At 38.4% G+C, this 18055-nt stretch overlaps 1 protein-coding gene across 2 annotated transcripts in view; it reads right to left on the bottom strand.

Moving 5' to 3' along the window:
* LOC120541666 (adenosine kinase-like) overlaps positions 1-12357 on the bottom strand; it is a 562677-nt gene extending 550320 nt beyond the window's left edge. The window contains exon 1 of one of the 2 annotated variants that reach the window (XM_039773555.1): positions 12221-12357. Coding sequence is in view for 1 of the 2 variants with exons in the window: in XM_039773528.1 (XP_039629462.1) it covers positions 11411-11466 (56 nt within the window). In the remaining variant the exon portion in view is untranslated. Of the gene's footprint in view, positions 1-11410; positions 11727-12220 lie in introns of those variants that run through there. The other variant, XM_039773528.1, reaches the window with a different exon arrangement.
* Positions 12358-18055: the final 5698 nt, after the last annotated feature.

The raw sequence follows: 18055 nt of genomic DNA on the forward strand, positions 1-18055 counted from the left end.
AGGCAGGGAACACCCAAGACCCCCTTGCTGCGAGGCAGCAGTGCAACCTCCACGCCACCGTGCCCCCACATGATTAATACATCCTTTAATGCATTTCATCATGAAAATTATATCAAGCATTTATCTTAGCATTCTAAATGTACAGGGAGCAGGAATATCATGAAATAAATGTATTCTGTGTGCTGCCTGCGCCTCCTTTTAGTGCAAGAGGAAGTCAGTTTAAGAAGCACGTAGCGATTAACATAGCTCGGGGAACACTTAACACAAAGCACTTAATGTGCTACATAACTTATGATGGGGTTTGAGAAAATCTAGTAAATTAAACATTGATTTTAGGATGAAGTTTAGTTTACGACATTCTACTTTAATGACAAAATAACTATGAGAATAAAGTCAACATATCCACTTTCATCTCAGCATAAACGGCGAGAATAAAGTCAACATGTCGTCACACTATTACAAGTACCCAGGTACATTACACAGTATTGAAAAAATAAAACAAGTACAACTTGGCTTACAGTATTATCCAGTAGTACAGAAACAGTATTCACACATTTGAACATAATGGTCCATATCCGAAATTTTTAAAACCAAAGTATCCCCAGGCAACGGACATGTCTCCTTTTTTTCGGCAAAAGTTCTTCTGTGTCATCAGGTTCAACTTTATTGTCTGGTACAGCTTCAGTTTTGGAATGTTCTCTGTCCATTTTCACCGTGTAATACCTCCACTAACGCATGTACTTCATTGGATGCGTGTTTAGTGGTGTAGCAGTGAAAAAGGTCCCCCCCTTAACAGTTTCCCTCTGTGCCACGTTCAGAACATTGTTTAGGCAATTTAAACCAGTGTTGCGATATAAGAAAAATCCATATCATAACAAAAATTAAAAAACGTTTTCGGTATGAACTGGTGTACCACCCAGCACTACGATTAGGTCTATATATAAGTCAATATATATGACAGCATTTTAGTAAAGATGTAAACAAAAGCAGATGATATTGTTCTTCTATAATTTCTGATTATGAATAAGACATTTCAAGCAGTTTCCGAATTGATTTTATCATTTTTACAGTACCTTGCGAAAGTATACATTCTTCTCGGTGTTTGTCCTGTTTTAATATATTACAATCTGGAATTAAAATGGATTTTCATTTGGATTTTATGTAGTAGACTTTACAATATACTCCAAATGTTGAAGTGGAATTAAAGTAAAATGCCTTGTATATAAATAAAAATAAAAATAAAAAAAGTAAAATCTGAAAAAGTTATGAGAACAGATGTATTCATTCCCTTTGCTATGAAACTTTAAGTGAGATTTGGTCGAACCAATCAAACAAAGAAACAAAACAAACTGAAAAAATTTGATAAACAAAAAGGTGACCATTAATTTCAGAAGTCACATAATTAGTTGACTACGGTCCACATGTGTGCAATCAAAATGACACATGATGTCTGTATTAATAGATTTGTTTTGAATAACCAATGACTCTTCAACACCATTAAGCAAACAACATGAAGACCAAGGAGCACTTCAAACAGGTCAAAGACAAAGTGGTGGAGAAGTATAGATCAACAGTGGGTTATATATATATAAAAAAATCTCTCTCAAACTTCCCACAAAGCACCATTAAATCCATTATAATAAAATGAAAAGAATATGGCAATACTACAAACATGACAAGAGAAGGACATCCGCTAAAACACACAGACTGGGCAAGAAGAGGAGCATTAAATTAGAGTTGCAACAAAGACACCAAAGATACCACTGAAGGAGGTGCAAAGATCCAAAGCGGAAATGGGAGTATCTGTCCACAGGACCACTTTAAGACACACACTCCATAGAGAGGGGCTTTATTGAAGAGTGGCCACAAAAAGCCACTGCTTAAAGAAAAATAGAAAACACATTTAATGTTTACCCAACAGCATGTGGGAAACTCTCCAAACACATTGGAGAAGGTTCTCTGATCAGATGAGACTAAAATTGAATGTTTTGTCCATCACAAGAAATGCCTTATGTGGTAAAAACCCAACATTTCCTATCATCCCCAGAACACCATTCCCACAGTGGCATCCATGGCGTGACCTGAAGATTGCTGTACACCAGCACAGCTCATTTAACCTGAAGGAGCTGGGGCAGTTTTGCCTTGAGGAATGGGTGAAAATCCCAGTGGCTAGATGTGCTAAGCAAATACACCTTCCATAAGAGACTTGCAGCTGGAATTGCAGCAAAAGGTGCCTCTATAAAGTATAGATTTTTACAAAGTATTGATTTTGGGTACGGTGAAAACTTAAGTACACTCATGATGTCTGGTTTTTTTGGTCCTGATTATTGTTTGTGTCACAATAAAAAATACTTTGCACCTTCAAAGTGGTAGATATATTGTGTAAATCAAATGGTGTTAACTCCCCAAACATCCATTGCAATTCCAGGATGCAATGCAACAAAACACTGAGGGGGATAAATACTTGTGCATGGGTCATTCTGAACACTTATTTGTCCTTTCTTTATACTACTGAATCAAAAAACTAAATAATAAAATGAAGTAACAAAAATCTTAACCAAAACTTACTTGATTGAAGACAAGAGTTTAAAACTTTTTTTTTTTTAAACTCCAGCCCACGTCTAACATAATGAATCATATTTAAGTTCCAGCTGCAGAGCACTAGAAGTTAAACCAAAAACATTCATTTTAAAACATAATGACCACAAACATATATTAGACAAAAATGTGATGTTCCTTGTAATAGCATCATGTGCCTTATAAGCTAAAGGCTGCATAACATCTGAATGCTGTGTGTGAGCCTTTTGTACTTGCTCAGCGAAAATACTTCGTACTTGAGACATCATTTGCTTCAAAAGTCCATTGAAAAAAAAAAGTGACTTTAAACACATTAGGGCAGTTTTGTCTAATTTACAGCTCTTCCATCAAGATGTGTACCATGAAGCAGGTAGCATAAAACAGCTCCAGTTCACATTGCAAGGGGTTGTCCAAGGCAGAAATAAGCTAATAAGAAATATTCACAGAACCAGTTATTTCATTTACAAAAACTAGCCACTACTCTGTTTCAGCATGTGGTCCCCCCTTTAAACTATTTACAACAGGATTTCAGTTCATGCCATTAAGAATTAAACTGAAAGGTATACAACAGATAGATGATAAATGGTACTGTCTAAAACATCAGCTTTCAGTAAAAACGAGCTCTCCAAGATGAGTATTGTAAAAGACTGATGACTTTTTTCCTTTGCTTGAAATATACTGAATTTAACTTATGAACTGATATAAATTGCCCATCCCTATATGCTTGCTACTATGTGCTATAGTACAAAAGGCAAAAACTTCAAACAGAAGGTGGATTGTATTTGAATAAGTGATGAGTTACTTTAATACTGTAGTTTATTAAATGATACAACTCATAAAAGCTTAACTGGTGTCTATGATTACAAATAAAAATATGCACAATATAGATTTCCTTTCATTCAGTCATTAGTAACTATATTTAGTTCAACACAACTCAACTCCAAGATATCATAAAAGCTTTTTATTTTTTTAATGTGCTAAAGTAGCCAAGGTTCTCGATAATTAATTTCAGGTTTTTCTAGATCTTGCACTGAAAATTGTAGTACAATGCAAATTAAACTGTTGAAAGCATGACGACGGTGCCAACCTCACAATATTTTGAACTCCAGTTTGAATGTTCTACATTTGCTTGAATTTTATTAACAAGTCTTAACTATTCCAGAGTGGGTTTGGGTATTAGTGTACAATACACTGCTACAGACCTGTGATTCCCATCCTTTAGCCACTTCTACTGTGAGCTCATGCAGCCCTGACCCGGAGAAGGTTCATAGGCAGGGAATCATATGGAGCTTACCAATAACATACATTGGTCAACCACACCAGATCTTCTGTTGAGGCAAAGCAATATCTTAAAAACTACTGTAAAATAACTACACAGAATAGAGGGGAAATGTACTATACAAATCTTAATTATTAGAAAACAAAAAACAGTGCCTGTAAAGACCCTTGGAACATTCACCAAACAAGGGTACTACATTAAATAAAGATTGTTTTTCTCTTCTAATTAATGACTAATAGACTGTGTTTAAAATTATTCAGTTTCTTCCCTCTGTATGTTTTTCAGCTAAAGTGATTTTATACAATAAAACTGAATTAAAAATTGTGATTAATTTATCAATATGGTGTAATGGCTCTACAGCAGAGGGCTTGATACCAGTTCAATACCCACCACCCAACTCACACTGTGATTCTGAGGCAAGTCACTTAACCTGCCTGTAATTCAAATCTAAAGTAGTACGTGCATAAACAATAGCAATGTTACCCGATCTTCCAAGGTCCCTTAAGTTAAGACATTTGCTGAAAAATAATGCATGTTTTTTAAAGAATGCTAGCTTAGCTGCCTGATGTATAAGGCTTTGCTTCTGTGGTTCTTCTTCCACTGTTAGGCCATTTGGTAACTCTAATTAAAGGTATGTGCAGGAGATTGCCCTACAATTTGCCTGGCATTCCATAAGGAGCAGGTCCCCACTTTGCACCCACTGCTGCCAGACTAAGGCTCAGAGTCCTCATGGAAACAGAGGTGATATTCTGCAGCTCACCAAAACATGTTAACATAAAGAATCAAATATCCCACTACACCTTACACAGGAAATAATATGACAGGTTCTATAAAGGAGCTTTTTGAAATCCCACTGAAACAGAAATCCAACAATAAACAGACACAGGAAAAAATAACAAAACACTCTAAAACCCACTTAAACCAATTCATGATCACTCAGGATAACAGCCTGTCATGGCAGAACTGGTCACCAGGCAGGAAACTACCCTGGACAGGGCACCAATACATCTTTTGGCATACTCATCCACACAACCATATTCACTTTCACACAAGGCCAATTAGGAATTGGCAATTAACTTTTTGTTATACTCCAACCTCCCAAAAGATGTATGCACTAAAATGTCCAGAGAAAAGCCCACAAAGACAGAGGGAAAACTGTGCAAACTCCATACGGACAGGAACTGAGAATGGGACTTTGGGTAACATGATAAACAAGGGCTAAAAATGCACACAGAGCTAAATGTACACTGCCAGTACAGTGCTTCTTCTATTTCTGTGAAGAGAAATGCAGAAATTTAATTTTGTGGACACTTCTAAAACTGACATTACTAACTTCAGATTTTGTCCCATATGTCAATCCCCTGCAATCCAACGCCCCACCCCGATAATTTATAATATTTTAATAATTATATACAATGTCTGCAGAAAGCATCTGGGCAGGTACACAAAATCTGCTACAAGGGGACACTAGAGAGAAACCAAAAAATCATGTAAATAAAATGTTATCTGTACTGTGCAATGTATAACACTGTATTACGTTTAATCCCTCACAAAAAGTTAAACAGCAGTAGTTGCCCATATGTCTCTATTAACTGTTGCAAATGATTTAGACAGACACATTTTTATTTGGACACCTCCATCTCTAAAGAGAAAGTATCTACAAGCTTTTCTAAAGCAACAGGAACATCATCTCATGGTATAAAACTTAACTTTTTACTTTTTTTTTTTTTAAGTACCCACTAAATTACACTCCTGCACTTTTCTCTACAGTAACTGTCCAAGACAGAAAGGGCAACCGACTCCTTACTAGTGAAGGAAAATTTGAACAACAATTCAAAATACTCCAAAACCTTTGCAATACTTGAATTTCTAAACACTGCTCTGAAGTCTGTACCAAAAAGAAGTTGTCATGGGACTGTGCTAAACAGGGCTTCATTATGTCACCACCTGTTTCAAAACAATGCATAGTTAATTCTGCTAGCACAGGGGTCCTCAAGCACGGTCCTGGAGGGCCGCAGTGGCTGCAGGTTTTTGCTCCAACCCAATTGTTTAACCAGAAGCAGTTATTGCTCAAGTAACACTTCAGCTTCACTTTAGTTGTCTTCCTCATTAAGATTTTAAACCCTTATTGCTTATTTTAGTGTTAAACAGCTGCATTCTCGGTTATTAATGGCTCCTAATTAGCAATAACATGAAAATGACAAGAGAGAGCAGCATTTCTCCATTGAGCTTGATACCATTTACACCAGTGTGTATTTATCATGTACTATTGTGTTTAATTAAACAATTGGAAGGAAAGTAAAGAGAAAAAAGTAAAGGACTGAGAATTACTCCTCCATTTTAACCGTCAAATCATTTGGATCATATCCTTAGAAGGAGAAGAAAATCGAGGATATGAGAATTACCTGACATAGCAGAGTTACAGCACTAACAAGTTAAGAAATTAAATTATTGGCAAAAATTGCTTTCTAATTAAGCAACCAGGTTAGAACAAAAACCTGTAGCCCCTGCGGCCCTCCAGCACTGTGAATGAGGACCCCCGTGCTAGCAGTTCAGATAGTGGGGATTCCATAGGTGCGCCATCTTTCTGTTGGCAATATTTCCCATTGAATTACAAATGGGTTTTAAGTAAATCAGTGACTCACTAACATCATTATGTCTTGAGTAGACAATTTTGTTCATGTACCAGGATGATGTCATCCTATAGGTTCATTAGTAATGTCTCTGTGGCCAGTTGGACAGGTATGGATGTAAACAGGGATACCATATCAAAAGAAACCATTATCTCTGAGGAACTGCCCATGCCAACATTTTAATTCCATACCAGAACTGTGTATGTAATAGTCCTATTTATTTCTTAGATGTTCTAGCATCAGGAACACTGGAACAATCTAGATGAGAGCAGGCCATTCAGTCCAACCTAGCTCACCAGTAATATCCACTTCATTCTTCTAAAATAACATCAAGTCTACTTTTGAAGTTCTACTGTCTACCACACTACTTGGCTGCTTATTTGATGCATTTAGGGTTTTCTGTGTAAAGAGATTGTACAGGTGGTGAACTAGCTGAGGGCAGGGAAGGCTGCAGGGATCTGTGGTATCCGGGGTGAACTTCTCCAGGCTGGTGGCAAGGCTGTCCTCCTGACATTGAAAATAATCTTTGCTTCCATTTGGGAGATGGGCATCATCCCCAAAGACTGGGAAACAGGACTTGTTGTCCATATCTGGAAAGGGAAGGATGATTGCCTGGATTACGGCAACTAAAGGGGAATAACACTGCTCTTGGTGCCGGGTAAGGTCTTTGTTAATGTCATCCTCATTAGGATCCGTGATCACTTGCTCACCTGGCAGAGGCCGAAGCAGTCTGGCTTTACACCTATGAAGTCTACCACCAACTGCACCCTGGCACTGAAGATTCTCATGAAGCGCAAACATGAATATCGGCAGAATTTTTTTGCAGCCTTTGTCAATTTTCATAAAGCATTCAACTCAGTTGATCGAGCTGCCCTGTGGGACATGCCGAGACTTCACGGGATACCCTCAAGGATGCTGGGTATCATGGCCACCGTGTTCGCTTGTACTTTTAGGTACTCAGCAGAGTGAAGCCAGAACCTCTGCATTGGGGTTCATCAGGGGTGTGTTCTTGCTCCTACTCTGTTGAATGCTTGCACGGACTGGGTGTTGGGCAAGGTTGTGGAGTTCAGAGGCTGTGGGGCACCCTTTGGTGAAGAAAGATTCATTGATCTTGACTGTTGACAATGCTGTGATCTTCAACAGAGGCTCCGATCAGGGCTCTCGAGAGACAGAGCAAGGGTTTGCCTTGTCAAGAGGTTTACTTACCTCAGCAGTGACAATCAAGTCTCTAGGGACTCTTCCTATGAAGTCAGTAGACTCCAGTAGAGGGCATGGGGGTCATGAGGTCGCTGGAAAGTGGTGTGTGGCGCTCCTGATATTTACGCAAAAAGACAAAGGTTCAAGTCTTTAGAGTCATGATGCTTCCTGTCTTGCTATACGGTTGCAAGACATGGATGCTATCCAGTGACTCGAAACAAAGACTAGACTCCTTCAGTACCGTGTCTCTTCGGAGGATCCTTGGGTACCGCTAGTTTGACTTTGTGTCGAATGAGCGGTTGCTCACGGAGTCCCAAATGAGGCACATTACCTGCATTGTGGGGGACAATCATTTATGGCACTACAGCCAGGGGGTGCAATTCCCTGAGGGAGATTCAGCTTGCAGGATCCTTGTTGAGGACCAGGCCAATGGGATGCCCATGTAACATGTGACTGTGACAGATAGATGGCCATTTCCAGAGGGGGGCACTGGACTGCGTGTGTCTGCCTGGGGAGCTGACAACCAGGGCCCTGAGCTGTTTCAATGTGTTGTGGATGTAGCAACACGCTGTACCAGTGCGTGCACCCCAACCTGATCTGTGTAAATAAAAAATTCTTAAATGCCTGTGCGAAATTTTCCCCTAAATTTCCAGCTGTGTCTTCAACTTCTTGATGAATTAACTTTAAAGTCTTGAACTAATATACTAATTCCCTTCACAACTTTAAACATTTCAGTCATGTCTCCTCTTAATCTACTGTTGCTTAAACTGAAAAGGCTTAGTTCTTTTAATCTTTCCTCCTAAATTTGTCCTCTGTAGAACAGGAATCAACCCAGGAATAAGCATTTAGGTAAACTGTATGTGAGACCACCTCAAAGAATGATGACAGGTCACCGTCACATACACAAAACTAACATCTAAGAAACTGGGCACACATATCCATTACTTTCAAAAATGCTGTCAGGAGAAAACATTCCAAATCAATTGTGTTCAACCACAATGACTAATCAGGACGAAACACGAAAAAAACACATGGGAGTTTGGTGAGGCATGGTTCAAATATGAGATAGATTAACATAGGCATCTCCCAGAATTCTGCTTATGCCCACCTGAAGGCTAAAGCCACTACTCCATTAATGACTCACACATCCTTGCACACGAAGTGGTGTTCTCCCCTTATGCCTAATCATTTGTCCTCTGGTGAAGTTACCTGAAAAGGTTGAAGGCTCAGAAATAAAAGGTATTTTGATACATGCTTCTCTTTTCATCTACAACAGATGTAGAGATATACATATTGATAGACATCAAATGTAGACAAATATAGGTATACAAACTTAAGAGGACATAACTGGACCAAAGATCAAGAAAATGTGTTGGCTTCAAAACGTTTACCAATTGCTTTCTGACTCTAGATTTCACTGTGATATGATGATTTCAACATTGCAAAAGATTGAAATCTTTTTGCGAATCAATTGTTTCATTTAATTTGATCTCTCAAAACGTTCCATTTTTTATAATCATTGCACCCTACATTTGTAGGCGCACCAGGATTTACACCCAGGACACTAGATTTGTGAGACGGCAGCACTAACCGTTTAGCACCTCTGCCACTTCTAATGACACAATGAAAAAATCTGAATTAGCATAAACCGTCTATTAATTTGGGATGTCCATAAGAAATGTAATGATTTACTTCAAGAGGTAGAAGTATAAAATAAGCAACAAACATAGCTGAATCAAATATTAGAAATATTAAACTGCTTCGATTTCAGTATTTAAAGTTTAAATAGTCTCAATTGTAAAAGAGAGTTGTATTCCTCACCCTCTCATAGAGGTCTACAAAGGGCAAGGACCACTGAAAAAGAAACAAATATAAAAAAATTACCAGATTTGTGATCAGCAAACTCAAAACAGCGCAAAACATCATCCTACATTACCGATCCTAATTTTTTCAAAGTTTTCTAGAGAAAAGTCAAGCAAAATGACACCTTTTATTGGCTAACTAAAAAGATTACAATATGCAAGATAAAAGGTGTCGTTTTGCTTGGCTTTTCTCTACATTCATAATGGCTAAAATGGTACAACACCCTAGTACTTCAAAGTTTTGTGAAAGGAGTAACTATGACCCCTTGTAAAAGTGAAATTGGTTGATGTGGCATGCACAACCAAAAAAAAAAATGTTTATAGGGTCTAGACAAAAACAGGAAGAACCCCAAAAACATGAAGTCTTGAATAAGAGTCACATGGGATGTCATATGATGGGTACTCAGCGCTGGACAAAAAATTCCAGAGCGTTCAAAAGGAATTCTTATGAAAACGAAGTGGTAAAATTTGAGCAAATGTTACAACGAGTCACAACTGATAGGTGGTACCAAGTAGTGTTGTTAATACTGCTGCCACATGATATACTGTAATAGCTAGGTGAAGAGTAAATGATGGGCTTAAAGGCTTGTCCTCTTCAAAATCTTTCATGGGTTCTTATGTTCTAAAGTATATTTTTAATTAAACTTGATGGGTTTGGCCATCTAAATTGTGATTGCATGGTCTGATCTCATTTGTGTATACTGCATCACGTTTTCCAGTCTGTAAATGAACCATAAGTAATCAAGAAGATCTTTGCCCCATCGGGACTACCCCCATTTATCTTCATCCGCCGGATTCGAAAGACAATTAGACGCACGGACGCTACTTTTCACTACAGAAACAGACGCAATATCGCACGGCGTTATGTGTGGAGATAAGAGATATTTCGCGCAGCTCTGAGCGAAGTCCACTGCTGTTAACATAACAGTGCTTGAAACAAGCAAACATAGTCTGTAAGGCTTTAGCAGTGATCTGATCATAGTACAACTAGAGACGACAGCTGTCAGGAAAAGGACCTCGGATAGCAACACGAACGGATCATTTCCAAAGACAAATCCGAGTCCTGATGAATGAGGGCACGGGAAGATTCTGCAATAAACTGCTGGGACCTCAGTAACACGGTCTAATTCAAACACTTATAAAAAGAAAATAAGAACGGTGATATTGTACACACGGATCGCTACACTATTAATTGCTATCATTCAAATACGACATAATCATGAGGACAAGTACTTAATTTCCAACCTCCCGAGGTAAACTTTGAACTCCACGCTGGCGCGCGCACCCTTTCCACAACAAAAACACGTGGAGACGCCGAGTTGCACTTTAGATCAGAAGCAGCAAGGGAGAGCAGCAGAGAGACAAAAGCGTGCCCTACCGGATGGCAGTCTTCGCACAACGTCTCTCGCGAATGCTTTAAAAGTCACGCACAGAGTAAGGTTAACTAATTAAATGCATTTAGAATAAACAAGCGTGCTCGCGTCAAATGCTCTAGCCAGGCTGTGATTTCTTCTGGATCACTGCCACAGGACACCTCCTGTGAGATTTGAAGAGATCGGCGTCCTGCTTTAAAATGGGAAGCATTTGCTTTGTAGAAAAAAAAAGACACTGCTATATTAAGCAGAGAGAGTGCATGCACACGCGCTGCTCGCTGTGACCTTATCAAAGAAAAATAACATTTGATACAACTCAGAACGAATGGATACCTTAGCCAACATATACACAATTCACCATTTAATTAGTTTCATTAAATACAGACAACACTTATTACAGGACAAATAGGAACACAATGAATGCAACCTCAAAATACGGCCCTGCATACGAAACAACCACACAACGAACTTAAAGAGTTCCATGTTCACCTGAGTTCTTTCTCTTCCAACTTGGGTTTTTTAGCTACTGGTTCTTCTAAAGCCATCTTCAGCCGAGGATTTCACTGAATACTGCACTACACTACACTGCCACCTTCGCCGAGTGCCGCAAGGAAAAGGAGAAACTGAAAGGGAGCGAGCGAAGCGATCACGACTTAGTCGTCTGGGCAGAATGCCTGTACCGATATGCGAGGACAGACACCGCCTCAACTAAAACTGAACAACAAATGGCACGAAAGAAACAATACTTCTTAATGCTTACAATAAAACGCAAAAAGTTCTAGTCTAATAAGTTTTCCTGGGCACTGACGAAGACAACCACGTGAAGCTGTTCATTGGAATAGATTGGCGGCAGCAGGGGGTTGCGTGCGTGCGTTGCATGCGATGGTTGTGGTGGCTGGAGCGGTGTTTATCATAATACAAAAAAAAAAAATCTATTTACTCCAAAATCAAACTAACACGAATTGTGGCATTCGAAGTAATACACAGTCTAGGTATTAGTAGTATTTATTTTTTACTTGTTTCGAAATGGCATACGTCAACTAGGTACTTTAATTTCATTTGTATACATTGAGAAAACCGTTTAAAGTTTAACTGTGTACGTTTCAGAAACTTAGGGTGCTAGTGGAAAAATGACGACATGCCTTTGATAATGGATGAGGCAAAATAACCAATAAGCTAAACGAATGACTGGTCACTGCAAATTCTTTATTAGCGATTATCCCGAAGATGTGGGGTGCTGTCGTCCGGTTTTAGTTTTAAATTTAATGTCCTATTCTTTTGGGCATAAACGTAACCTACCCCGGTGGTACCGGTCCTTGCAGCCATATTGACTCGGCGAGTGGACGGAAAGCAGGAAGAAGGCAGGTTGGTTTTTCTTTAATGTGTGTACAGCTGCATTTTAAATCCCCTAAAACAGCTGTCTGCCAATAATCACTCTCGTGCATGATCGCTGTTCACAATGCATTTTGATGTAGAGGATGAGGTGACGAGTATGCGGTGTTTTGCACCCTTGGGAGAACTTGGGATGTAGCCATAAAAAGAAAAGCGCTGTGCTAAAAGTTGAATATTAAGAAAGTAAAGGTTTCGTCAACGTAGCTCGCGGTGGATTTCACTTTCTGTCATCCTTTCTTTCTTGTCAGTGTGAAGTTAAATCGCAGTCGTTCTGGAATGTTGGAATTAGCTTTGCTTTAAAAACGCATACGTGGTACTGCAGCGCAAACCACGGGAAATACGCGTTCATTTAAAGTTTCATAAACAGCAGTTCAGGGTTGGATTTCATTCTGTTGAAAAATTCATAGTATGCCCACAATGACTCATAGACGACTTGCAGTGGCTAGTATGGTTTATGCGTCCATGTGGGGTTTAAACTAAGAGGGTAATTTTCTGTTTTTAGTCACTGGAAACTCATTTACTGGTAACTGAGCAATGTGAGTTTTTACAGTTTAACCTACACTAGGATTTTATTTATTTATTTATTTTTTGCGAGATAACACTTAAAATCACTGATTAACTTAAAATTGGTCTGGTGTGAGTGTTACTATGGGTGTGTGCCCTGCAGTGAAAAGGTTGCGTTCTGCCCTATGGATTTATATTTTGAATAAAATAAATAAATGCCCAAATAAATACAAGTACAGTGAAATGTGATAACTAAGAAAAACATGAAATGTGGGCATAAATATTTATTTATGTGACACACATGCACCATGAAATAAGCCTTGAAATGAAAATTGTCACTTTCACATGTTAAAGTTGAGAGGCTGGGCTGTACCAAGACTGTTTTTTGACTGGTGAATCATACACCGAGTGGACGTATATTCTTTGCTTGTCTCAGTATAATCCAGTTGCAGAACTGCAGCACCACAGGTCTAGTCCAGCAGTTGTAGATTAGCACTTTTATTATGGAAGTTAAGGTTTAGTGTGGTTAGCATGTACCGTAAATGGTTAAGGTTTAGAGGTTAGTGTTCTTACTATGTACCATAAGCTCAGGGGTAAAGTAAGGTTAGTGGTTAGTGTTGTGAGGGTGTGCCATAAACAGTTAAATTTAAGATTTGCTGTGAGCACTTGATTTTACCATGCAGATATCCAACAGCGACTACTTCTGGCCCTGCCCTATATGGCATCATTGATTTTGATTTGTGCCTACCGATTAAACTACGTCCTGAAAGTGCCAGTCTACAACTTCTGATCTAGACCTGCTGTATGGTGCTGAGGCTCTGCAAATACTGTAAATGCATCTCGCTTGACTTGTGAATCCTGTGGCTTATGCACATGCTCCAAGTTGTGACTATGTGTATTGGATACAAGTGAAAGAAAAACATGCCCGGATATATGGTGTAAAGTGGCCACTTTAATTGAAGAAACTCTGAATTCATTGTTGGGAGTCTACATCGAAAGTGTTTGCTGTGTCTGTGTCTCTTGAAGGTTTACCGTCACTCAACCACCGATTCAACAATCAAAAAGCAGTGCTCACTAGAACCCACCCTGTCAAATTTGAGTGAAGGTGACAGGAGGGTTTTTTTTTTTTCTTTCATGTTGTGTTCATGTTACTAAAATAAATTAATGAAGAAATAATAAATACATAAAGAACAAAACTATATTTGTCACACATTTAATTATTTATACTTGCATGTTATGGTATTGTTCATTATCAGATTTCACTGTACTTTTATTTGCATATTTATTTTGTCTAAAAATAACCTCCATACTGCTCTGTATTCAGTGGTGCTGGGATGTGCTCCAGCCCCTGGGACCCTGAATTACACCAGGTAAGTATGGGAAATCAATGAACACATGTAGGCATCATACTCGTGGGTAAAATAAGAGAAATTCCAAGATCCATGACTAATACAGGGAGCAGTGGACAACATGGAAATTCAAAGTTTTAAAGTCAAATGCTTAACTGCTGCTTCTCATCTGTAGGAGAATGGCCTCCAATCCTGTCCTAGTCACTGAATGTCTTTACACCTAGACCCTGTTTGCATATGTTTGGACTGCTGTACATTTGTTTCTCTGAAAGATGTTGTGTTGGGTCGATCAATAACACTTTTGGTCCAGAATAAGCAGGTGTTGGCATGTGTGTAGTGTGCTGTATAGCCCAATAGCTCTATAGTACCATTTGTGAATGGCGCTGGTCTTGCTACTGATTTTGTCAGGATAGGCAATGTCAAATTGGATGATAGGGATACAGGAAAATTAATTGATGTTATTCCAGCCAATAGTGCCATCTATTTTCTAAACCCAGTGTATTCTGAGTAGGATCAAATGGAAGCTGGAGTCTATTCCAGTAAGCATAGTGGATGAGGCACCAGTTCATCATAGGTTGAACACACACATACACACTGGGTTCAGTGTAGTATTGCCAATCCTCCACCTAACCTGGTGAATATTATAATTTTAATACAATTATTAAGACATTTTCAAATTTCTATTGTGAAATATAGCATCACATTTATCATCTAGGAGTTTTCTTTATAGTTCTAAAACAGTTATAACAAAAGTATTTATAGTACTAGCAAAATAAATGCGCTTCGCAGCGGAGAAGTAGTGTGTTAAAGAAGTAATGAAAAAGAAAAGGAAACATTTTAATAATAACATAACATGATTGACAATGTAATTTTTTTGTCACTGTTATGAGTGTTGATGTGATATATATATATATATATACATATATACAGTGTACACAAATACATACACACACACATTATATATACAGTATATATATATATATCTAATATCTATCTCTCTCTCTCTATATATATATATATACACATACATACTGTACATACACACACACAGATCTATATCTATCTATCTATCTGTATATCTATATATATATATATATATATATATATATATACACACACACACATACATACACACACACAGATATATATAATTTGTGTATGTATGTGTGTGTATATATGATGTAGATAGGTATGTATATATACAGTGGTGTGAAAAACTATTTGCCCCCTCCTGATTTCTTATTCTTTTGCATGTTTGTCACACAAAATGTTTCTGATCATCAAACACATTTAACCATTAGTCAAATATAACACAAGTAAACACAAAATGCATTTTTTAAATGATGGTTTTTATTATTTAGGGAGAAAAAATCCAAACCTACATGGCCCTGTGTGAAAAAGTAATTGCCCCTGAACCTAATAACTGGTTGGGCCACCCTTAGCAGCAATAACTGCAATCAAGCGTCTGTGATAACTTGCAATGAGTCTTTTACAGCGCTCTGGAGGAATTTTGGCCCACTCATCTTTGCAAAATTGTTGTAATTCAGCTTTATTTGAGGGTTTTCTAGCATGAACCGCCTTTTAAGGTCATGCCATAGCATCTCAATTGGATTCAGGTCAGGACTTTGACTAGGCCACTCCAAAGTCTTCATTTTTTTTTACTTCAGCCATTCAGAGGTGGATTTGCTGGTGTGTTTTGGGACATTGTCCTATTGCAGCACCCAAGATCGCTTCAGCTTGAGTTGACGAACAGATGGCCGGACATTCTCCTTCAGGATTTTTTGGTAGACAGTAGAATTCATGGTTCCATCTATCACAGCAAGCCTTCCAGGTCCTGAAGCAGCAAAACAACCCCAGACCATCACACTACCACCACCATATTTTACTGTTGGTATGATGTTCTTTTCTGAAATGCTGTGTTCCTTTTACGCCAGATGTAACGGGACATTTGCCTTCCAAAAGTTCAACTTTTGTCTCATCAGTCCACAAGGTATTTTCCCAAAAGTCTTGGCAATCATTGAGATGTTTCTTAGCAAAATTGAGACGAGCCCTAATGTTCTTTTGCTTAACAGTGGTTTGCGTCTTGGAAATCTGCCATGCAGGCCGTTTTTGCCCAGTCTCTTTTTTTATGGTGGAGTCGTGAACACTGACCTTAATTGAGGCAAGTGAGGGCTGCAGTTCTTTAGACGTTGTCCTGGTGTCTTTTGTGACCTCTCAGGTGAGTCGTCTCTGCGCTCTTGGGGTAATTTTGGTCGGCCGGCCACTCCAGGGAAGGTTCACCACTGTTCCATGTTTTTGTCATTTGTGGATAATGGCTCTCACTGTGGTTCGCTGGAGTCCCAAAGCTTTAGAAATGGCTTTATAACCTTTACCAGACTGATAGATCTCAATTACTTCTGTTCTCATTTGTTCCTGAATTTCTTTGGATCTTGGCATGATGTCTAGCTTTTGAGGTGCTTTTGGTCTACTTCTCTGTGTCAGGCAGCTCCTATTTAAGTGATTTCTTGATTGAAACAGGTGTGGCAGTAATCAGGCCTGGGGGTGGCTACGGAAATTGGACTCAGGTGTGATACACCACAGTTAGGTTATTTTTTAACAATGGGGCAATTACTTTTTCACACAGGGCCATGTAGGTTTGGATTTTTTTTCTCCATAAATAATAAAAACCATCATTTAAAAAACTGCATTTTCTGTTTATTTGTGTTATATTTGACTAATGGTTAAATGTGTTTGATGATCAGAAACATTTTGTGTGACAAACATGCAAAAGAATAAGAAATCAGGAAGGGGGCAAATAGTTTTTCACACCACTGTATATATCTAATATCTATATCTCTCTCTCTCTATATACATACATACACACACACACACATTATATATATATATTATATCTATACATACATATATATATATATATATATATATATATATATATATATATATATATATATATATATATATATATCAAATACCCTCACTATGCAGCGGCAAAGTACTGCCTTAAAATTTTTATTAAGAAGAAAATTAAACCTAAACTGAGAGAAAATATACCAATAATTATTTGTTAAGGATCTCTTTGTATACCACATTATGAGTTCGGCCCTCCGGTTGTAATATGACCAAGTTGTGCGCTGAGCTTACTCTTGAGCATGCAACGTACAGTTGGCCATGTGAAAAGTAATCTTGTCTCAAATCTCACAGCTTGGATTGCTCCTGTCATAATCAGCTTGAGTTTCATGGTTTGTTTCAATTACGACAGTATTTGTAGGACTTGTGTTGAAGTGACATTTGGCATCTGTCATGCGTTGTAAGTATACAACCAGTTTCATCGATAACTTCACATCCAGCTTTTGAGAGTTTAAACATTCATAAACATCAATGTGTCCACTACTGAAATCGTCACCTGTGAATCTAAGATGTTTAGGAGGCATTGGCGGTTGTCCAAAGGTGTAAAATATTTGGCCATTTCGGGACACTTGAAAGCGACTACCGAACAATTCAGTGGCAGCCATCAACTAACATGCAGATGCATAGGTGAAGGGCTTAAGCATTTCACTCTTATAATGCTCCTGTGTAGAATAATTATCTCCAGTACCGTCATCAGTCCACACCTTGAACCTGTCCCAGTCATTCAATACATAAGACACAATGTTTCTCCAGATATCAAGAGTGAGCCTGATATGGCCGTGCAATATGTAACAAAGAGAATGGAAAAGATAAGTGCCATCTCCGGGCATGGAAACCACTCGGTAAGTGACAGTTCTTTGATCGATGGTGATCACCTCGATAGACATGTTAATGCGGGTACGGTTGGAATGTTAAAGGAAATGGGTACCTGAACAATGTAAAATAAGTCTAAAATACCTACACAATAACTATAATCATAATA

The sequence above is a fragment of the Polypterus senegalus genome, chromosome 1 (genome assembly GCF_016835505.1).
Source record: "Polypterus senegalus isolate Bchr_013 chromosome 1, ASM1683550v1, whole genome shotgun sequence".
NCBI lineage: Eukaryota > Metazoa > Chordata > Cladistia > Polypteriformes > Polypteridae > Polypterus > Polypterus senegalus.